Genomic DNA, 23,842 nt, shown 5'->3' with positions numbered 1-23,842 from the left:
ATTATACAGTGCTGATTCTGCTCCAGGTGCACAGAGCCTGAGAGAAGATGTATGGTGACCATGGGAACAGATACCGTACCCTGCAAAAATGTAGCCCTCTTTTGAAATAACATGCTACACTGTGTAGAGTGAACCAGTGCATGCACTAGCTCCCTACAACAGCTTGAATAGACCTAGTAGACCTAAATAGACCTAGGCATTATTGCAAATGTTAGCAATTAAAAGTTTATGTGTTTTAAAGGAGTCCTAAGTGACAGACCCACTGTGATATTTGGATACAACAACCAGTCAGCCTCAGTGGGCAAGGACAACAACAGCAAGAGAAAAGCTGTGAAAGGGAAGAATCTATGAAGAGTATCAGAAGAATTTTCTATAAGTGTCAGTATGTAGTTTACTCGTGCTCATGCTGACCATCTTCACCATTGGTATATTACAATGGATCCAATAATAGAATTATAAACTTCTAAAAGCAGCACATCTCAAACACTATAGCCACACATAATAAGGTCACTGCAGAGATGCTCATCAGAGAGCTCAGGCTGATTAACAGCCCGAGTCCCTCTGTGGATTGTTGTAATAGAGTTGGCGCAAAAGAACAGGAGGAGCGGAGGGAAAGACAGACAGGAAATTATTCTTTAAATCCTGTGGGAGAAGTGAAGGTGAGATGAGAAGGTGAGATGAGAATGTGAAGAAGAACACAGGAGCGATGTGAAGATAGATGAATACAAGACAAATATCAGTTGGAACTCAATAAGAGGCTAAGTAAGGTAGAGAGAAGGATGAGAAGAAAGCAGTGCAGGGCTTTCGTGTCCCTCATCCTCACTTGTACCTGTGCCACTGTGTTCTTTTCATACATCATCCTGAGAGCAGCATGTCTGCTCTGGCCCCCTAGGAGATTAATTAGCAGCCTCAGCAACTGGAAGAGCTGCTGAGATAGGCACCCAAGTCAACAGGAAGACAAATTACCTCGGCTGAAAGATCAAAGTTCAGCTATTTTATCACAAAGAAAACCGTCCGTGTGAAGACTGGAGGTCCAAAAACAACGTCAGTATCTGGTGTAGGTGAGAGAGCAGAGAGAAAGCCAATGATTTGTTCTCTCTCCTGTATATATTCTGGATATTGTGGGCCTAATGAGAAAGGTAGTATGCTCTCTCTTTCACCAGGGGACATTAAGCTCTCGGGGCAGAGGAAGCCTGCTAGTAAATGCTGAATGCTTGAATTCTACATGTATGAAATAGCTGAACAGTGTAGTGTGTGTACGGTAGGAACGGTTACCTAACAGCGCGAGTGTTGGCAGCAGCCCTTGATCAAACCTCTTCTTGTCTTATGAAAAGAAGTAGGACACTGATCTGACAGGGTTCTTACAGGTTACAGAGGCCAGCATCCATTTATCAATCTCTCACAAAGTTCAAGCTCTGAGAGTCGTTTTTGATCCAAGGGCAAATTTCTTTCGGATAAGGTAACAAAAAGTGGAACGTAATAGGAATCATGGAATAGTCAAGGTTGTACCCAGGGTAACAGGAAGCTGGGTTTTTCAATTACCACGTATTACACCACATACTCTGAATCCTCCCCACTGATTCCATCTTTTTCTCATTTCTATATCACTGCAGGCAGGCTTGCCTATTTAGGCCTATTAAGGCCCAATCTCCTGCATCTCCTGCACTGTTCGCCTCCTCAGCCTTAATAGTCAGTCGCTGGTGCTGAGCTGTAAATCTTGCTGTCGATTATTTTTCTGGGACACCATCAGGACTGGTAAACAGAGGCTATTATGGAGTAGAGCTACAGAAAGGTTTCTGGATATAATAATTCTGTTGTGAACAAGAGAGAGCCCTCATATTCCTCATAAGTTGCAAAAAGAACAAATAAATACTTGATTGGACTAAAAGAGCTGCTTTCCTGATATTATTATTGTATATAGTGGGTGGAGACGTATTATATCGTTCCTACCAAGGAGCACAATTAATCCTCATAATTCACATAAAGAAATGGAGCAGAGTGCTCAGCACAGTGCAGCGCACACAACAAACCTCTCTGCAGGCACAACTACACAAATCTGCTAGAAGTCAAACAAGGGTACTGTCCTGAACAATACTCTGGTGTGTTCAAGTGATACTGGAGAATAATGTTTTCAGAAACCAGCATGTTTTTGTATCTCATGTTCTACTGAGCAACTAGTTTTTAGATAGAAAATCAGGTCTGTCTTTAGATGCCAGTCACACAGACATGTGCAGATAAGCATATGTAAATTGATTTTCAATGAGCTTGCAAAGTTTTTTTGTTATACTATATATTCCAGCTGAGTCAGACTGTGTTGCAGCACTTAAATGTGCTCTCTCCTGAGTTAATAATTAATTAATTAATAAGATAATGTACCAGGGAATTGAGCTATGCTAAATGGTGGAGAAGACAATAAACGTATTAAATCAACCTGATTCTTCAGCTTGCTCACGACGACCACTTTAGTTCCTCTAAATGATCATGTGTGAGTCTTATTCATCACCATTTTCATTCTGTTGCGAACATTGTTTTTAATTGTTTAAGTCAAATTTAAAGCCAATGTAAAATGTCAGATAAATTAAGCACTAACAGTAAAACTCCTCTGTTCCCTGGCAACCACATTGCAAATGACCGAATTTCCTTATAGGACAATGTATTACCCTGATTTTTTTTTGGTCACAGAAGTGTTACAGTACTCTGCCTCCAGCTTGAACTGCTTAATGTCCTTTTTTGTGAATGATGAATTGAAATCACATGAACTCAATCATGAATCAGTTTCAGCAACAAGCTCCAGTCTTGGTTATGTTTGAGAGTCTTATTACAGTTTACCGCTATTTGTCAACAGACTGCTGGATGCTTTGCTGAATGCCCACATACATATGAAGTCCATCTGTTGTAAAGTCTTGTTAATTTTGATTTGTTCTGCCTCCTTGCATTCGGTGTCAAGTCCTGTTGTGGACCTATGTTCAAAGTACGGTTTCCTTATGGCAGTTAAACAACGTGATACAATTGTTATTCCCAAAAAGTGCCTTCCCCTGTTCAGCTGCCAAGAACTGCAAACTGTGTATATAAAGTGCTGAACATCCTCTTCAAGTCGGCCATCCTTTGAATGCACCCTTATAGACGGCGATGCACCTCCCAGGACGGTGCACAACAAAGTAGGGCAGAATGCATCTTGGCAGTGTTAATGCTCATGCAGAACCAAATACAGATCTCAAGGCAGATGTATGCACACTCTCGCAAACTCCACTTGAGGCACTCAGAGGCATTCAGTGAAATATTGATAGCTCTATGGGATTCAAGCTGCCTTGTGTGTGCTCCACTTGTATTCATCTCATCCAACATGTCTTTCTCCATGAATCTCTCTCTGTCCCACCGCCAGGCTGATGGGTCGAGGTGATTATTGAGCACTTTAAGGTTGAATAGATCGAGATGAAAAGGCACTTCATATGAAAAGACCAAAGCCCTATCTGTTGGCCAGAAACATCGCTGCACACCACCTGCTAGGCTTCTTCTTTTCTTCACACTGTCTGGCAGCAAGTGAGGCAGCCAACCCCTCTAAAAGGGTTACTGAGCACTTTTGAGAAGAAAGTAGGAAAGCAAAAGTAACAGCCCTCTTTCTGCATAAAAATCCTTGTTCCTACATTCAGGTAAAGGAAAATAGGTTTGAAAACGCCAACACAACGCACCTCTTGCATGTGCACGCATTCTCACATGCACTCAAAAACACACCCTTCATGTGAAGTAGCGTTGTGCATTCACAAATCACAGAGAGCATCACAACACGAGAGATGTGACAACACTTTACCAGCTACAAGCAGCTGAGGACATCGATGGCAGAAATAAAGCAGCAACAGCAGTAACACGTTTTCCAAAATGAAATGACAAACCACAACTGCAATGGTGAAATAGGAAAGGTAAGAGAGAAATGGAGGCAGGGTAGAGAAAGAGGAATTTCCAGGAGAGTTGCTTCCTAGAAAAAAAGAGAGAAAAGGCCCTTCTGCTTACTTGACCTCCAGAAAGGGGTCCCTGCTAGATTAGAAAAAAGATGGGGAGGAAGGAAGGAACTGGAGAAGAGAGAGCTGCGGCATTAGAACTCAACATTTAGGACAGAAAACGACAGCGACAGCGACAGATGCTCATCACATACGAACACTCTTCAATGGCTGTCGTACCTGTTTGGCTGAGCTGAGAGGTGCTCCGGCTCTTGCGCGACATGCCAACCATGGCCTGCATTTTGGCACCAATGCTGGAGCGCCTCTTCTTGTCGTCAGTGCCTACCGTGCCAACCGCCGTGTCCGACTGGCTGCCGTCCGTCTTCTCCAGGTTGCACATGTCGCCACTGATGCTTGTGCTCTTGGTGATGTTCATCCCGCCTGTCGAGCCCATTTGCCTGTTTTTCATTTTGGATGCAAAGTCACTGTCAGCCACCACCATTGATAGGGGGGGCAGGCAAGGACAGAGGAGAGAAGACAGGGCACAGGAGAGAGGACAGGACAGAGGAGAGAGGAGGCCAGTGGATGTGGAAGAAGAGATGATGGATAAAGGAAAGAAAAGGGGACAGGAGATGGCAGGTTGTGGGGTGAAGAGGAGAAAAGGACAGAGTTCAGGTACAGGATGTCATGACAGTATATTACAGTATAGTTTTGGCTTAAAGTGGAGATACTGTTTATCAGATAAACCATTAGATATTCCAGTGTATTTAGCTCCTAAAAACGATGAGAACTATTACTATCTATAACTTTTTGACTGTAAGATTGTACTTCTATTATATTCTTACAAACACAAAACGTAAGGGAACACTGCATGCTGTGCTTCCTAAACATGTTTGAGGCCTTTTCTGAGAGTTTTAAAAGATAACAAATATCAGCACGGACTGAAGCACCTGGTAGGTCTCCATCTTTACTGTTTTGACCTATAGCTTTCTTGTAAACATGTCAAAATGGATCACAGGTCAAACAACTGTGTTGTGTGCTTTTCTTTCCTTATAAAGCTTTCTTGAATGTTGGAATCATTAATTTTTACATCAACATCTTTGTATCTACCGTCTTCTTTAGTCCCTTTGCTGGTGCGATTCTGCATAATATTACATTTTGAGCCAACATGGTCAACATTTGAATATTTAGGAAGAACTCCAGAACAGCTAATCATGCACTTGATGGAACGATGCCATCTTCTGATTGAACTTTCAATCTCTCATTGCCTTAAGCTCAACATCTTTAAGATAGCTATTTCTGACATTTCAAAACACAGTTTTTCTTAAGTTTCAATAAATTCTACATATTGAACCACAATTGTTTTAATGCTATTAATAACTTTATGCTAAAGGTATATAACGATATAATAGAAAAGCTGTTTTATTCTACTAATGCTCTTTACATGAAGATATACACTCTTGTGCAACCTCTCTGAACATGGGTCATCACCACACTGCCGGATTATTATTCTACAGTTTCTTCTATTTGAAAGGAATTGGCCATATTAAGGCCTTATTACAGCTCTGCCAGTAAAATTATCTTCAGGAGACAAATTAAATTCTGTTTCTTAGGTCCTGTATTCCTAATGGGATGAGTTACATGAAATGTCCTCAGGCCACTATTCAGTAATTCAAGTGTCCGACCTCCACTGTTAAATGTCATATGAAGAGAACTTATGGCGAGACGCCCTAACTGAATTTGTAGAAGAATAAATGGATTGTGACAGTTGATTCCATAATTTTTTTCAATTAGGCTCCTTCAAACTCTGCTTTGCCACACATGAGACATTAGTGTCCATCCCCATTGTATTAGAATTGCGAGCATAACAAGTAGGAGATACTTCTGATATTCCAAGTGTCGGCAAAAAGTTTGTACTACTGTGATGGGAAAGGTGAGTGATGTCTTTTATCTAAGTGTTACTACTTCCCTTGCTACAGCTTCAGCAGTCTGTCCTTGTGCCTGGCATTTATTGCCCGGTCCGTGTTCTCAAGTTAATAACACGTTTTGTTTTGCAGCCAGTGGTGAAGTAAGGCAGATGTGCTGGGACAGGAAGCAACCACCCTGTATCTTAGCCTGTCGTTGAAAAACTTGTGTTTATGCCAGTTCTAATACCAGCAGGATCTGTTATGGATCAGCATGAACTTAATTCACATCCATAAATATTGAATGTTTATTGCGGATTAGTGGCTTTGATCAGTTAATGCAGCCTAGAAGCTTTGAAGCCGACTTCAAGTGTCTTGATTCCAGACAACATATGGACTGATCTGCTTCAGGTGACATATTGAAATATGCCTTTTCACAATCGTTCTAGTGAGGCTGTATTTCAACAGCTCGGAACAGGGAGATAATGCCGCCTCTTTCCTTGCACCAATATTATCAGGAGAGAGGTCAGGGACACATTGTCTTAACAAGATTATTTCCCACTAAGGTTATAATGGATCAGCATATAGCTTGTTCACACCTTGTCAAATAAATATTTTGAGATATTTTAGAACATATTAAATTATCTAAAATAAGATGCCATTGATTCATCCAAAGGGACAAATGCCCTTCTAGTAAAAGTTAAAATGTTAATTTGTCTTATATTTAAACAAACATCATGTTTTTTCAAATCCACACTGGCAATCTATTTTCTTGCTGGGAACGTTTCTCAGTGCATGACGACTGGCCTGCGTGGACATGTGACAGATCTAAATGTCAGCTAGTTCAAAATGGAACGTTATAGTGACGTAACTTTGACTTGACTGACAGCAGCTGTATGGAATTAATCAACACCAGCCTCTCTCCACACCTTCTCTCATTACAGTATCTCTCCTCTCTGTCCATTCTTGGCACTCGATTTCAGTGTGCTTAATAAATGTGCCTTCCTGGAAAACAGGGACCCTCCTGGGAATTCTAATGTCCAAACCCAGCCTGAAGAACACGGTGTTGCAGATGCAGATTGCAGACCATGCATTTTCATTCAGGCCAAGATGTTTCCAAAACAAAACCTGGAAAGGTCCTGTACATCTGTATTGATGATATCAAGTAAATTTTTCTTTGAAGCTTCATATCAGCCAAATATACTGTATATATACACTTTATATGTGATCACATAGAGAAGTTTTAAGACTCACTTCTAAGTTTTATTTATACACTTAAAGGGCTAATTAACTTAAGCATCTAAGAAGTAACAAATATGTTAAACATGAGAGCTACAATGTATGAAACTGTCAGGCAAGGTGCCTTCTGTCCTCTTATCCGCTATTCTTGTTCGCCTTTCACACACAGGATCACTGCGTCTTTATCAGGTGAGGCAGAAAAAAATAGGTTTCCATGGCAACTATGCCCGCAGCCTCAGCATAAGGATGCGCACACGCCTGTCAACAGAGCTACAAAGTTTTCTTTCAGAGACTGGAGTGAGCAGAAGTGAAGTCTTCCATTAAAGTCAGAGTCTTATATTGATATGTTATCACAGGTTGAAGAGGTAACGCAGATTCATGTCACTTCTTCCATTCACTGCACTAGCTGTTGAGTGGAGTGGGTGGAGCGGAGACTAGTGTAAACATTCCTTCCTTCCTTTTAGTAAGGATCAGCCCCTGTCCTTCAAAACACCGGTCGTTACTCTCCCTCACATGAATGAGCCGTTGCCTGGGCAACACTATTGGATAGAGGGGAGAGACATGGAGGAGGAGAGGTGATGTGGGATTTAAAAGTGCTGATGGAAAGCTCCTTACGTCCTGAAGAAGACTGGACGCCACATCAGCCTTGAGCCGAGTGATTATTTATCTCTATGGGCAGAGGAAGCGCCCAATGACAAAGAACACACATGATGCTCGTGCATCAAGCCAGTTTGAACATGCCTGTTTAATGTGTGCAGATGTATGTTTACACTGTGACCTCAATACATCGGGGATGAGTCATAAGTAACTGCAGCTGGCAGGGATATTTCTGCAGAATCCCACAGCTCCATTGCTCTTATAGATAACCAGAGTATGATTGAACCTCCTATCATTTGGGGCAGGCAGCATCTTATCCATTACACAGCTGTTTGCCCACTTTTCAATTGATTATTTATGGCATCAGTCTCTGCACTCTCCTACAGAGGCTGTATTTTAACTGTTCAGGTCCATTGTACAGGCGGATGCGTGTGTCGTCACTGGCAGAGCTTACATAACAGAAAGTGGAGAAAAGAGGTCCCTTATCTTATCACAGAGCATACACTACATATCACACTGCCTAGTCAATGACACAAAAGACAAAAGACATAAAAGTCTTCTTGTCTTACCATTCCATAGAAATAATATCAAGGCTCCAGAATAACTTTTCACTGCGCCTTTTGGCACAGCAATAATACACCTATTATACTTTTTTGTTTGACAGTTCCCATATATATTGGTAATTTCTTAACTCAGGCTAGGCGAACAATTTCGATTCAATATTAATATTATTTAAGGATACTTCATTGTGCGATACCAGTTTTTGGATATGAAAGAAATTCTCATAGAACTAAAGCTGTAAACAGAAGAAGGAAACCTCTAACTCGTATTATTAAAGATATTAAGGTAGGCCTCAATAGCTTATTTGTTTGATGATACTTTGTCCCAGAAATTATTGCGACAAATTGTATTATTGTCTCTCATTGTGAAACCATTTTAAACCACTGATATGATGATAATATCACAGCATAATAAGGTAGGTCCACCGTTTCAAAGAGCAATGACCTTTTAATTCTAAATAATACTCAGTCTGACATTTGAATTAGAATTAAAATGGTTGCACTCTGGAGCTCTGATTATCCTGTTTTATAGAGCTGAGATTTGTGGCTTCGATACACACGGCCATGCATGTAGGACTTATTTGAAAGTCTGAGCATGTTACTGAGCAGCAGCATGAAGGTCAGGGAAATATTCTGAAATGACGCTTTGCACATTTTCGAGCGAGGGCAGAACAAATGGGCGCTTGGCTCTGTAACTAAATGTGTGAAAACAAGCTCTTGTTGATGTCTGATGTGAAAATACCGTAGACCTCACCAAAAATGGTAGTTTCCACTTAAAAATTAAATATTTTTAAACATTTAAATGTTGAGGTTGAATCAGGTCTGTGCACTGTTCTTCAAACTAGATTTTATTTATTTCTCATTTAAGCCTGGTGAGTAATGTAACTTACTAAATTACTTCTTGGCAATGAATATCATTTCTTTCTTTTCCCTTTCCTGTGTGGCCAAAACAGTATATGCTGAAATGTCCTACAAAAAACTTCATACACAGCAACAAATCAAAAATCAGAAGTGACTGATAGTTGGGTTTCAGCTATTTTTTGAAATAACGTTGATTCAAATTGAGTTATTGTTGAAAATTTGGTTTATATGAAGCTATTTTGTAGGTTACCATTCTACATTTTTTTTAAATAAAATATTTGAACTGGTTTTGGAAAATTGCCTCATTATTTACTGTGTACTGTGAGCAGCTCACATCCTCGCTATATCTGAGTGAGAAATCGAATTCACAATGCTTTAGACTGCTTTTTACTGACTCAGTTTCTGTTGTTGTCCCAGAGAAGCAGAATGACTCACATATGCTTTGAAAGTACATAATTCTTGTTTTATACTGTATCTGTCATGAGGGAGTTGGGGTTAAACACACAGATAGGAGCTGTCAGTGTGTTAAAATGGAAATAATCCAGTTCACTTTCAGTCAAGGTGGATACACTGAAATGTGAATACTACAGCTGAAATTAAATATATCTATATTTATTTTCAAGCAGTCTTTATTGTCAATCACAACAATCAGAGTTTCCATTGACTGAAGGTGAATCAACGGCAGGTTGACAGTGTTTGTATGAGGACTGTGGTGTTACGGAGAGAGAGTGAAGAGGCTGGAGGAGTGTGGGAGGTTTGGGTGACATGTTGCAGACCTCAGACAGCGTGTGACAGACACAGACTGACAGACAACATAATGATGCAACACTCCAGCAGGGAGCCACACAGACACACAGTAAAGCAACACAGACTGCAGCCTCAGAGCAAACCAATGGACACCTGTGCGCTGCTGTATCAAGTCGAAACTGTGAAGGCTCACATTTCCACAGTGTGCATTGGCCTCCCGCACACATGGGATGCAATTTGTTAATCAGACTGTACACACTGGTGCAGCTTTAATCGCACATAAGAGGGTACAGCTTTTATCTTAATGTGTTTTCTCTTAAGTCCAAGGAGATGTTGATCAGCGCTGAAGATGGTAAGATGCGCTAACTTGGATCCTACTGTGAGTGTGATTTGATAGTGAAGTCATCTTATTAGGAGTAGTAGCTAAGCTTTTATCCTGCTGTGGGATTCCAAATCACTTTGTTCTTGAATCTGCTCGACATACTTTTTATTTGTGCTGGTCCAGCGGCGCTCAGAAATGAAACCATATAGTCTCTTGTGGCCGCAATGAAATTGTGTCATTTTAAATATAGTCTGAAGGTCTTAGAACAGAAATGTTCTGCATGCATCAACTTAAACAGTAAAGGTTTTCACCTATACATTCTGCCGTATGATTTATCACACTGAAATACAACAGTCCAATAGGTGAAATATGAATAGAAAATCTGATCCCTGAGCTACTCTAGACAAACTCTTCAAGAATGACTGAAAGTCCACTGTAATGTGGTGTGGCTTCAAGTGCCAAAGAGAAACGCATTAACTCCCTGTTATCTATCAGCAAATAGTGTTTGACCTGAGTTTTGTGATGCAAACTACTCTCTGAGTGTGTGTTACATTCCTCTACTGAAGGAACTGTCTGCTTACACACAGTTATATTGCCAATGTAGGTTTCTAGGTTTGATTTTAGTCATTTTCAAAAGCAGAATGTCAATCCAGAGACCGTGTCCAGGTGGGTCAGAATAATCCACAGACCTGAATGTCAACACATTTCTCTGTTTTCACTGTTCGCACTGATGTCTCTGGATGAGTGACTTTAACATTCATCCAGAGACGTTAACAACACAACATTTTCTTTTTTCATGCACCATAGACACAATTTCTTTCTCCTCCTCTGTATTTTAGATAGGGTAAATATTTGTCAGATCTAATGCACCCACCATGGCATGAATAAAAAAAAACTATTTCATATTCCTTTCTATTTTATACTTCCACCTCTTTATCCCCACAGAATTTTTTTTGTGTCTTTGATTTGGGTGAACTGATCCTGAAAAGTAATTTAAAACCCAACTGAAAAGCAGGTTTTTTGTCATCCTCTGTGGTTAGAGATTCAGGATATGAGAATGTTTGCCCCTCTGACCACAGCCAGCTCCGTTCATGGCTGGAGTCTGGTGTGGTCAGAAGTGTGCTCTGTTGCACTTGTAGATCACGCCTGAAAGTGGTGTCATCACACGTGTACCTGGAGTACATGTGCACATCACTGCAGAGAGGTCAGTTCAAGCATTTGAGTTTTTTTCACAGGGTGTTAAGTTACTCTTCAAATGGTTGTTGTGTTGTTTTATCACTATGTGTGAACAGGCTGCATGGGTTAACAAAGTGTTGTCGGCTCATGCTGCTCTACTTTAGTATTGGAAAGGGTTAATAGGATTGAAGTTGTGTTAATATGAAGGTAAAGGGTGGAGGAGAGTCACCACACTCTGCTTTGCTACAGTTTGTTAGTAGGAGTCTACAGTTAGAGGCTGCCACACACGTGTTACCTGAGGTCAATCTCTGAGACACTCCTCTGATGCAAGTCCTCTTCTGTCTCCACCAAATCCTCCCGATGCTCCTTGTCTGTGTCTACATTCCCCCCGTCTCCTTTCCTCCCTTCCTGTAATCTCCCTTCTTTACTGGCCCTTCTCCCTCCCTCTCCTCCTCCTCCTCCCCCTCTCGCCTTCTCCTCCTCTCGCACCTCTCCTAACTGCTCATCCCCCTCCCGAGACTGGCTCCTTGAAACAGAAGCAAAGAGAGAAGCACATGCGAAGCAGAAAGAAAGCCAAACAAAGAATGAATAATGTACACAAGAAGAGAAAAAGAGACAAACACAGAGACACAGTGCAGCCAAGTTTAAAAGCAGACTGAGTGAAAATAACCCAAAACAGAAATGTAGACTTACAGCAAGGCGCCATGCAAATGTATTTCTTCCCCCCCGCTTTGATATGAGATAACACCCAGAAATATGGAATGTGTTTTCTGTTTCTGTGTTGCCAGATATGGACCAGCCTCCCCCACAGCCTGAAGGGGTAGAGTTCCACCGTTTGGTTCCAGATGTTTCTAAAACGGAGCCAAACCTGAACTCACCACAGTGAGAAAATGACAGACAGCGCTGAAAGGGTGCGCTCTCCTCTTTTAACCAAGTGCAGACAATTTCAAAGCTGAAATTGTCTGGACGTGGCAACAACATGAAAGCGGAGTTCATGGCTGAGGGGGTGTGTCCATTCCTGACAACAGCTCGATGAAGTCTAATGAGTAAGACAGAGTTAACTGTCCACTGGTGTGGATGTCAGCCTACCGGATCTTGCGATTTCCTTGCGGCCTTTCGGACTGGACAGACATGTAGCTCGTGCTGCTGAACCGAGAGGCGCTACTAGTTCTCGACACAGCGGACACGTCGCTTACATCACTGTCCGATGACTTGGCCGACAGGTTGTCGGAGCCCCGTGGATCTCTGCCTGAACGCTGCAGAGTGTACAAAACATAGACAACACACATTAAAGGTTAATATTCTAATGATGACTCGACACAAAGCGAAAAAAAAAATTGGATGGTGCTCAAACAACTACGTTTAGACCTTTTAAAAGGCACCTTATATCACTAAACGTATTTGTCTGAGTTGTATACAAATAATGGGCTCAGAGATGACTGGGAACACAGTGTGTTGAGATTGAAATTTCAATTGCCCTTTTCAGTTATACAGGCCACATGAACACACTTACACACCCTGCTGAATGAAGCTGATTAAAAAAATATGATTAAAAAAACAATTTTAAGGATAAACTAAAATGAAATCTTAAAATTAGATCGCTAAGTAGGTCTCTACAACTGTTTCACAAATAAGGTGAATAACTTATTGTAATAGATATTTATACAGTATACAGTAAATATTACTTATATTTATTCAGCCAAGGAGATTGTGCTTTGTCTTGATTGAGAATTTACTGGTACCAAGCTTCGTGGAGGTCTGGTTAGATCTGGTTAAATACCTTTTAAATCACATTCCTTACCATTATAAGATCATTAGGTTATTTAATGTTTGATTTTGAATTGTGTTTTTCTCAGGTAATAATGTAAAAAAAAGTGTGACATTCCCAATATTGTGAGTCTGTACAGTTTGGTGCAGATTATACGACGACTTCATATTTGAAATTTCTATTTAGTTTTATTATTTCTACTTTTAAAAGCTGGACAGACATGAATAGCATTGTTTGGCCTTGAGTGCCAATCCAGTTATATATGTTTTTACTTTGGTCAAATTTAAATGCAGGAATTTGACTGTGTGTTGGATGAGTGCACCTCCTGCAATGGAAGCCAGATGGTGTGACATAGATCTTTCTAACTATAGCTTTACTTTGAGGATTCCATGAAAGAACAACTTGGATAACACACTTGGCATGAATCAAGTTCAAGACAATTTGTGACTATAAAACATCCTTTGTGTGTGTGCGTGTGTTTAAGTGGAATGTTTACAGTAAGAGAACCTGAACTGAGTGTTACGGTAACTGTTCTGCATTACACTGCAGTTTAAGAGCATGCACTCCAAAGTCTTGTTTAATAATAGTGAGAGCATTGTGTTGCCAATGGCATCTTCAAGCAGGGTAATGTTCACCAGACAAGGACAACTCACAGTTTAATCTGCTTTTTATAGACTCTGAGCAGACACATCGGGAGCTTCTAATGCAATAGAGTTCATAACACTGACTTAAAAGGAGAGCTGGACAGAGAGCCTTTGTCTTGGCCCAGACTGCAATGAAATGCCAGACAGAGGCCAAGCTTTCTAAACATGCTCAGCACCGCTCCAGCACAGAGTAGTAAACACTTGACTCTGCACACGCTCACTGTCACATTCCTTGAATTTAAAACAAGAGGCTTGAAGGCTCAGTACGCCCAAAAGGCATTTGCTGCAATTGCAAAAAATGTTTTTTTCTGCAGTAGCTGTGCATGTGAGACCACCAAGATTGTGACATTCAAGAGCGTTGAGTCTTTCCAAAAAACGTGTCCCGGGTAACCAGGTAATCCACAGTGTCCTGTGAGCATGAATTATTATTATCGTTGTCTTCATCTTCAGTAAATCATTTTAAAGACTATTATTTAGGCCTGGTCACACATTCGGAAATGCAAAGTGAATATCGCAGGTCAGAATTCATCAAAATAGAAATCCATGCAAAGCCACACTGCAATTTGCTTTTTAACAGGAACCACATGTTTTATTCACCTCCTTGCTCACACAGAATGGAAGTGATACATTTGCTATGTATATGTGTGACAATGCCCTAACTGGGACATAGTTCCTGTAAAGGTATTTTGCCACTCCATTTTATAATGTATTTTTAAACTGAAATATCAGCAAAATCATCTATCAGCAGGAATCAACATGAATATAGGAGTAAGTAGAGACACATACTTCATAAGCTTTCTGCAGTTCAAGTGAAGTGACCTTAGCAAAAACCAGCCTGAATTAAGTGAATTGAGTGTTTATCACATTTTTGGGTTTGTGCGACTATGTTTGCGTGTGTGGACATTGTGCAACCATCAATGCACATGCGCAGTGGCGTGTTGATATGTGCATGTGTACATGCCTGACTGCTTTCAAAGTGTGCCATATGGCTTCTGCACAGTGCAACCATGCAAACAGTAGAGCGTAGGTACATGTTGTATGAGTCAGGCATATCTAGAAATGCTTTTACCTTGTGGTAGTCCTGCTCCAGTCTGGAGTCAGAGCCAGCTCCCTGCTTGTACTTGTTCATCTTCAGCTTCATCTGCCTGGTTCTCTCTTCCATGTCCATACCTGAGCACAGAGACAGGAGACGATCAGATGGCAGCTGACATAGTGAGGGAGGTCTGATGGGAGGACATACTGCTATGATGAGAGACAAGCTTCTGCTGAGCTATGAGCCATGAGCTATGACGAGGACAGATCTAATGGGGAAAAGCTGAATGGCCGGCTGTATTAACAAAAACACAAACAAAACAAGCTGACAGGTAAAGGCAAGCTTCATTTGTAACCACTATGAACACTATGTTGCTTTTTATAAGATGTTATGAACCCTACTACACAGTAACAGAACTTTGAATGTAAAACTAAATGACGCAAACAAACCTCTAATAGAGCTTGTGACCCTTATGGGGTTTTTACACAAGATTCTAAATAACTCCCAATCCTTTGACAACAACCTGTATGATCGGACTAATTAGCCAACACAAATATCTCATTTCACTGTTTTGCTAAAACACCAAATCATCATGTTTGCCCATTTCATCTTGTCCTAAATTGCAGATCTGTTTTTTTTTTCTTTTCATTTTTTATCTTGTTGCAAGCACAATTTGCACTACACAGACATCACGCCATAATCAGCACACATGCTGGGTGTAATAACGCCACAGCATTAAAATCTACACACATTGGATATAACCAAAACGAAAAGAAAAGACCAAGAACACGTCTCATAACAAATATTTCTACATGAGTTCTCTGCAAAAACCTTTTTATCAAACAATTATCAGCTTCCACCAAGTGATTCCCTACTGTAGCTGTAGCTCCATTCTCTCCACTTGCTGTCTGTCCCTACTTTTGTGTCATATGATGCCAATGACAAGGTGACTGCAAACGTACAAGTGCCATGCGCACATACATAATGCCTATTGCTTCGCATACACACACCAGAAAAGCAATAGAAGCTGGGAGTTAATGAATGACTGCACAGGTGAGGCAACATGTTTTTTTGCTTCTCTTGGTAAATTGTTTGTGCTGCTGAAGTAACATTTCAGCACCTCCACATTTCCACACCATCAGTTTTCTCTTAATTACACAGAAAGGTGCATGTTAAGTGCTTTGTCAGCCATTTACCATTTCATCCTGTTGATCATCTCATGTTGTTATGCTGCTTTTCTAAGTTACAGTGCACTCAGAAGAGTATTAGGAAACCCCCCATTTGCCTGACTTTGAAATGAGATGATGGGTATTTGAGGTTTCAGCTGCAACATTTCTCAGATTCACAGCTGCATTAGATGCACAATGCAGTTTTTTAGATGTAGCCCCTGAAACTTTCAGAACAGAAGGTGCCTGAACCATATTTTATCATATTACTGTAACATATTAAATATCTTTTTTCTTCCACTGATTATCACCTGGCAACCTCAGTGACAATACTTGGAGAAGTTTCCTAAAAATGACCACAAAGTCAGCTTTCAGTCATTTTTCATTCAAAACCAAATGTGCTGATGTAGAACCAGATAATAAAAATTGGACTCATTCTTTTCAACAGCTCAGTATCTTTCATTCCACATATAAGGGACTCTAAATGATGTTCATCATCATATATTTTGGCAATATAATTATACCTAAATAGACTCCAAAACAGGAAAAGTCTGAGCAAATGTTGCAAATCTTTGTCCAATAAGAATAATTCCTACACTACCAGCAAGTTTATATTTTCTGGGTAGAAAATAGCTTAGTGTCTCATGAAAAGACCTTGTGCAAAGAAACAACACCAGCATGACCATGATTATATGAACTGTAAGCCCACACCATCCGTCCGCAGCAAAATAAAAAGTGTGAAATGACAAAAAAGCCGGAAGAGTCGTTTCCAGAGCAATTCGGAGACGGCAAAAGTGATTAAAGGCAAGCGAAGCAGAAGTAGAAAAGACGACTGAGATGAGGGGAGGTGGGTGGATGAGGAAAAGCCAGGAAGATATATAGTGAGTAGAAAAAGAAGCCGAGTCGGAGAAGGAAAGAGGGGTAGAAGAAGAAGAAAAAGAGGAAGAAGAAGAAGAAGAAGAAGAAAAAGAAGAGGGGACAGACCTGAGTTCGTCCAACTTGGTGATTCCGTGTCTTCTGGGATCACATTACAGAATGGACAGACACAGACAGAGGAGAGAAGATGGATGTGAGAGGATGCACAAAGGGTAAGAGGGGAGACAGAGGAGGAGAGTAGGAACGGAGGGGGGGCGACGCCTTCACCGGGGTCACTGAGAATGCCAGTTTTGGCGGGGTCAGGGTGAAGGGGAAGAGGATGGAGGGGCGGGAGGACGAGGGGACACAACACAACAACAATACGACACGACAATGACAAAACAGCAAGCACAGAACAACACAAACAAAATCATAGAGTACACCGAGAACACACAAACTCCACCATGTGCACAGTGAGAAGTCAAAATAGAGCAAGAGGGTGCGAGGCCGGGAGAGGCTGAGGTAGAGGCTACGGGTTAAGTGATTAGAAATTAGAAAGCCTGGCGGAGAGGTTCTGTGCTCTAAAGGAAAAAAAAGAGCTGAAACGGTAAAGAGATGTTAATGTTCGGAATCATATAAACTTGAGACCATTGAAGACAGAAGGGGAGAGGAGGAGAGGAAAGGAAAGGAGGGTAGGAAAAGAGGATGTCACTTGAGTCTGCATGGGGCAACTGTGAGAAGACAGCCTGGAAAACTAACATGAAATAAAGGAAAAAGAAAAAGAATATCTGAAAGCACAGAGCAGCGAGCACACAAAAGAGAGAGCCAACAACCTTATAGAGGACCAGCAATATACGTGAAAATTAAAAAAAAACGAGTAGAGTTCACATTCAGCTGCATACCTACAAACACGCACACACACACACACAGCTACAGCATCACTTAAAAAAAATATGTAACGACGTTGATTGCCTGCTTTCTCTGTTGCTTCCGATTACATATTCTTCTTCCCTTCATTTTATTCATCCTTCCTTCCTGAGCCTGCTGAGACCATGGGACATTCTGAGGAGGGGTTTGTTTCCTTAGTATAGTTAGTTAGTTAGTCTCATCTCCATCCTGGGGTCTTAATGTTACGTCCAAAACTAACAGTGACAGTGGGTGTACGACAAAAGAAGCCCACCCATCAGACCTCATTTTCATACCCCTTACATATCATTTGCATTTAGCTCAATTAGTTCTCCATTAGGGTGAATAATGAAGTGTCACATGAATGAAACGACAGTGTGAGACATCTGTCTCAGCAGCTTTCATCTCTGCGTGGCAGCTAACATCGCCTCATTAGGGAGTCAAATGAGAATAAAGAGAGCAGGTGATATTTCTCCCCTTAACTTCAGCTGCATCAGGTAGTCACCAGGTTAAGTGGGTGGGTGGTGTAGAGTGAAACGTCAGTGAAAGTTAGTGTGAAAAATATTAGCTTCTTAGATAAAATCCATACAACATGTTTTTGAAAACAATATCATCACAAATGTCTGCATTTTGCTTTGGTTCATATAAAATCCGCACGTTGTCGGAGCCATCGTCACAGCCACATTTCACTTCTGAATATCTTTTGTTTGTGTAGGTTCAGAGATAAACAGCATAGATGAATGACACGGGGCAATAGTGAACAACAGGTGGTAGTGAGGTGTGTGATTAACCCCCACACCCCCTCTTCATGCACAATCAATGTTCATCAATGCCATTAACTGACACTTATTCAACTCTCAGTCTGAAGGTGACATGACTGGTCAAGCAGGAGAAGGTGAAGACCAAAACACCGAGAGTGGTGAGGTGAAAGCCAGGGCGTTTAGAGAGAGAGAGAGACTGAACTGAAACTGAAAAACAAAGAGGTCAAGGGAGAGACGGAGGAAGCCACAAAGACTGATGAGCAGGCCTGGGCCGGCTGAGGGTCATTACAGCTGCAATCTGGCTTCAGCTCTACACTACACATTACAAGCACTTCTGAAGCAGTAAATCAGTGAAAAACATGTAATAAGGTTACAGTCTAAAACACTCCACCACTGTCTAAATGAAAGATAACCTCGTGACTAAACAGGTAAATATAAATCAGGCTTAATTTAAAGGGAGGTGAAAATGTGTTTCCATGGGAGCACATTAAGCCAGTGCAGAAAACACAGCACCTCAAGACACAAGGACCATTACCTTGGCAACACATCCTGTCTGCCAAGCATTCGTGGATGGCAACACAACAGCATCTCATCAGACATAACTTCATTAAGATTGTTGAAAGCAGGACACTGTGCTGGGTTTTCAAATGTTGCACAACGTGTCCAACATCAGTTTTCGATCAAACATCAGCTCCAAGCTGCACTGCAAAACCACGTCAAAGAGAAAGAGACAGAAATACAGAAGGGCGCCACCCAGAGGCTGACCTGGGCAATCATCAATATTGAGTAATTCTGCCTGCTCATACAAAATAAATAAATCAAGCTCTGTTTGTACTATAATTAATTTTTGTCTAATATTCAGCTTCTACTGCACATTGTCCAGGTCTCCCTTTGGTGAGGTTGATATCCAGCTGTTTAGAGTCCACACAAAGTCTGGATTTAGATTTTGAACATGCTTGAACTCTGCACGAACAACCAACAACCCACTATGTGCTGGGGCTTAAAATTTGGTGATGGGAAGAGAAAATCTTTTTTATTTAGATATGTCTACACTCACATGACCTTTAACTGTTGGTTGATGAACATATGTTACTTGTGGTGCATATTAATTGTAATAAGTGACATATTCAGTTAACGATATTGAACAGACTGATTGAATTTGAGATGTTATGGTTATGGTCTGAAAACTTAATCATAACTTAATAAATGTACCCTATTACAAGGCTAAAGGTGTGATGACCTTGATGGACACTCACATGGTTGCATACCCTTTCCAAATTGATGGGTTGTTTATTGTTCATGCTTTGAGAGAGGCAGAACTCCGAACCCAGACACCAACTGACCTCGGTCTGTGAGGGAGGGGTGTGGCTGTGACTCCTCATCAGACAGAGAGCCATTCAGCCCTCGCTGCTGGTCCTCCCATGTCACCTCTAACGTAAGAAATGCACACGCACGCACACACACACACATATATATATATATATATATATATATATATATATATATATATATATATATATATATATATATATATATATATATATATATATACACACACACACACATACGCACAGACACACAGACAAACACTCCCTGGTTTAGACACGATATTATTGTTGAGGGCCTTGGGAAGTCAAGGAAGCTTCTTGTAAATTATAGCAATGAACAAAGTGCAAAAAGCTTTTTGTCTAAAAGAAAATATCTCTTGACCCTTTAAAAACAATTTACCTATTAAAACTACCGTGTATATACAGTATATTATACTGATGAAAGTGTAAATTGCTGCTTCAGCACTGAAATCACAGACAGCTCCTCATCAAACATTATGAACTTTGCTCCATCTGCTGGCCAACTGAGGTAACAGTATCTAATGCTCGACAAAAAAGACAAAGCACTATGCAGGACTTCAACAGCAATATTACCTGCACAGAATCCAGACAAAAAACGACGTTATTATTTGGTTTATATAATGTACCGTTTCATTAAAATGTAGATTATTCATGTAAATAATGATAACTAATTATAAGTTTCTGACAAAAGAGTTTCATGGACATGACCTCCATATGACTGAGATTACAACTCTTACTGTACAGCACTTGTGTGTCCATGTGTTCAATAATCCATGTCGAATTAAAATGATTGGCAATTTCACAATGGAAATTGAGCGCTGTGTGTGTGTGACGTGGAGCTGAGCAGAATTAATTTATATTAAAGAGAAGGACAGAGCAGAGATCACAGTACATATTAACATCATCTCAAACTTCATTTAGTACAACACTCTAATTTGACCAAATTAACTCAAAAAGAATGAACCAAACTCGAACAAAGGGAAGTTGGAAGAAAATTACTATTTGAATGTGCCACGGCAAAGAAGAGGGCAGAATCCTGGCTAAGTATTGAGATTTACAGCTACTAGTGAGTGTCACACGTAAAAGATCTTCTGTTGAGCGAGATCACCCACACAGCAAAGTCACACCATCACACTGGACTTGCCTTTCCTCCCATTTACCGCTGGGCCTTGGGGTTTTTCCTCAGAGTCTGCTGCTAGTAGAGAGACAGATGGACGCTCATGAAATGATTGAGCTTTGAAACCCACAGTACTGTGAATTATATGAATACTGCAGCTAATACAGTACAAGCCAATTCACACTCAAAGAGTGCATGTGTGTCTGCACAACACTTTCCTGCAGCTAACACCAAGTCCTAGTCTACGCTATTATCTAAGAATCTTGTGCATTTTTTGATTATACTGCACAATTAGTGATGTAAATTAACACTTTGCATTTGCTTTGTATTTAGACGAAAAAAAAAGAGAATGTGGCTTTTTAGGTTGCTCACATGAGTCTCCAGTGAGTCAGTCAGCACAACAGCTATAACAGTGTTGAGTAATATCACCACACAGTCAAAGGACAGAAGCAGGCCACAGAAACAGATGGGAAACTAGGAAGTGCAAACTGTGGGGAGCTTCAGTTACTGCCAACAGTCTGGCTGCTCATTCGGGCCTGTGGATGAATGGAGGCTACATCAAGGTGCACTGTACTTCACTCTCATCCACGACACAAGACAACACCCTAACACCTAAACAGGGCTTTGACTTAAACTTCCAAACATCTTCTGCCTCGACTTGAAAATTGACATTTTTCCAAAGAAAAGAATCAAGTAGCATCACACATATCTGAGGAAAATGGAGAAAACACATGATTCAGGACACGTCTACATATTGAACGCACCTGGGCGACTATTTTGGGGTTCAGATTCCCCAAGTTCTTCCCTCGCTCCCTCTAAGGATTAACCACACAGAAACAGATAACACACAAGACAATTAGCTCGGTGTAAGTGGTGAGACAAAAATACAAAAAATGTGGCAAAAGGGTTATCATCAGTGCAGCTAGTCAGCAAGGGGCAATAAAATTACATTACATAAGCTGAGGGAGCTTCAGCAAGGTCAGATCAATACCTCCCCCCACTGCCCACACATTGCCACTGTCCTGAAAGTTACTGTACAAAAAGAGAATCAAAGGCACAAATACAGAGAAGTAAAGGGAGAAGAGGAAGTTGGAAAGGGACAGACGGACAGAAAGAGAAAGAGAGAGAGAGAGAGAGAGAGAGAGAGAGAGAGAGAGAGAGAGAGAGAGAGAGAGAGAGAGAGAGAGAGAGAGAGAGAGAGAGAGAGAGAGAGAGAGAGAGACAGAGAGAGAGACAGAGAGGGGGCTGGTTGGTGGCTGAACGGACGACAGAGAAATCCCTCATGAACTCTGACAATGATGAAAGAGTTCTGCGAGTGCTGTGGCCAACAGGTGCCTGAGCTTTTTCTTCCCTCTCTATCTTTGTCCCCATCACCTGCTCTAGTCAATGTAAAGTAACAGTCTTGGTTTTTACACAGCACCTGGTTTATAAGCAAAAACAATCACAAGGTCTCTTACAGTACACAGCACAATATATAAATTTGATGAAGGAGTGGTGAGGAACATAACTGACTTCAAATGTCACTTTGTACTTGTGAGGATGTGGAGAACTGTTGTGTTTTAATCGTTGCTCAAAGCCTGGAGTACTGTATTCCCTGTTTAGCAGACTATGAAGCATCGCATTGGCTTATGTGAAGCGTCTCAGCAGTCTTAGAAGTTTAAATAAAGCAACGCAACTCCCACACGAATAATGAAAACAAACGAGGAGGCAACATTTGAACACAACACTGGCACTGTCGATAGCAGGATCCAGACAGATCTACAGGTAAGTACAACACAAAGGCACAGGACATCTCAAGAGCCACAACAGAGGGAGGGTTCAAGGAGCACAGGACGAGCTGAGCCTCCAGTGAACCCAACCGCTTGCTGTTGCAGACAGGGTTTTGGCCTTCAGAGTAAAGTGTGGCTCAAAAGCCCACCCCCCAGTCTGAAAGACTAAACCCGCACATTCAGGTACAGACCTTCACAAGGCTCTGTTCCTTCGTCTCCATCTTCTGAGAGAGAAATGGAAAAGGAACCAAGTAGAGATGTTACTGATGGAAGGTCAAAGTAAACACCAATGGAACACAAAACCAAAAGATTCTTGCACATGATATGAACTGTAGCTCATACTGAGAGATTTCATCAGCAAATAATAATTCTTCCTTTGCAGAAATCAGACTTCAGAAGTGAAGTGGAGTCCACAAACCAGAGCTCTTCCTCAGACCCAAACAGCTGGGCCACCAATTAACAACTTTATCATTACAAGATGCTGACCAAAAGCACACTAATGCACTAATAAAAAGATGTCCTCACTCAATGAATCCAGGTATCCAAGTCTCTCCATCAACAGTAACACAGTAATACAAATAGAACACAGCCATGGGACTTACTTCTTTCCTTCCCTGTGTGTGGAAGCTGTGGTAGTTGTCTTCCTCGTCTGCTGGACATCGGGGTACTGGTGGGACTCGTCTGGACCGATCCACTACGAGGATGCGCCCTACATGACAAAAAGCAGTGGACGCTGTTGTGACACACAAATTAGGACAAGAGCTATTGGTGGATGGGCCAGGCCCAGGCCAGGCCAGGCCATGTCGCACCCACATCACAGTGAGAGAAAAGTAAAAAAAGAGATATGTGCTATGTGAAAGTATAAATGTGTGTAACAAAAAACTAAAGCTATTTGCTACAGTGGCACAGTCATATGATTTAAGGTATTTATCTAGGATCACTTACCAATTTAATTCACACACACTGTATATTTGTTTATATATAAGTGAGTCTCAGGCTCATCGTGGTAATCTGTGACTGTAACTGTACTATATTAATGCATGGGCTAACTAACAGTAGAAGACTACTTGAAACACAACAACATGTCTTAAAGCTTCAAATATAAAACCAATGCACACAGCAATGATGTTTGG

At 41.0% G+C, this 23,842-nt stretch overlaps 1 protein-coding gene across 4 annotated transcripts in view; it reads right to left on the bottom strand.

The window, feature by feature from the left end:
• rims2a (regulating synaptic membrane exocytosis 2a) overlaps positions 1 to 23,842 on the bottom strand; it is a 124,859-nt gene that overhangs the window by 9,815 nt on the left and 91,202 nt on the right. For 2 of the 4 annotated variants that reach the window (XM_061080664.1, XM_061080663.1), the window contains 5 exons: positions 23,312 to 23,418; positions 16,937 to 16,969; positions 14,823 to 14,923; positions 12,431 to 12,597; positions 4,176 to 4,420 (listed from right to left, as the gene is read on the bottom strand). In XM_061080664.1, the coding sequence (XP_060936647.1) occupies positions 4,176 to 4,420; positions 12,431 to 12,597; positions 14,823 to 14,923; positions 16,937 to 16,969; positions 23,312 to 23,418 (653 nt within the window). Of the gene's footprint in view, positions 1 to 4,175; positions 4,421 to 11,636; positions 11,868 to 12,430; positions 12,598 to 14,822; positions 14,924 to 16,936; positions 16,970 to 22,900; positions 22,934 to 23,311; positions 23,419 to 23,842 lie in introns of all 4 variants that reach the window. The other 2 variants (XM_061080662.1, XM_061080665.1) reach the window with 2 other exon arrangements.

Source organism: Limanda limanda, chromosome 11 (genome assembly GCF_963576545.1).
Source record: "Limanda limanda chromosome 11, fLimLim1.1, whole genome shotgun sequence".
Taxonomy (NCBI): Eukaryota; Metazoa; Chordata; class Actinopteri; order Pleuronectiformes; family Pleuronectidae; genus Limanda; species Limanda limanda.
This window is presented reverse-complemented; position numbering and strand designations above follow the sequence as displayed.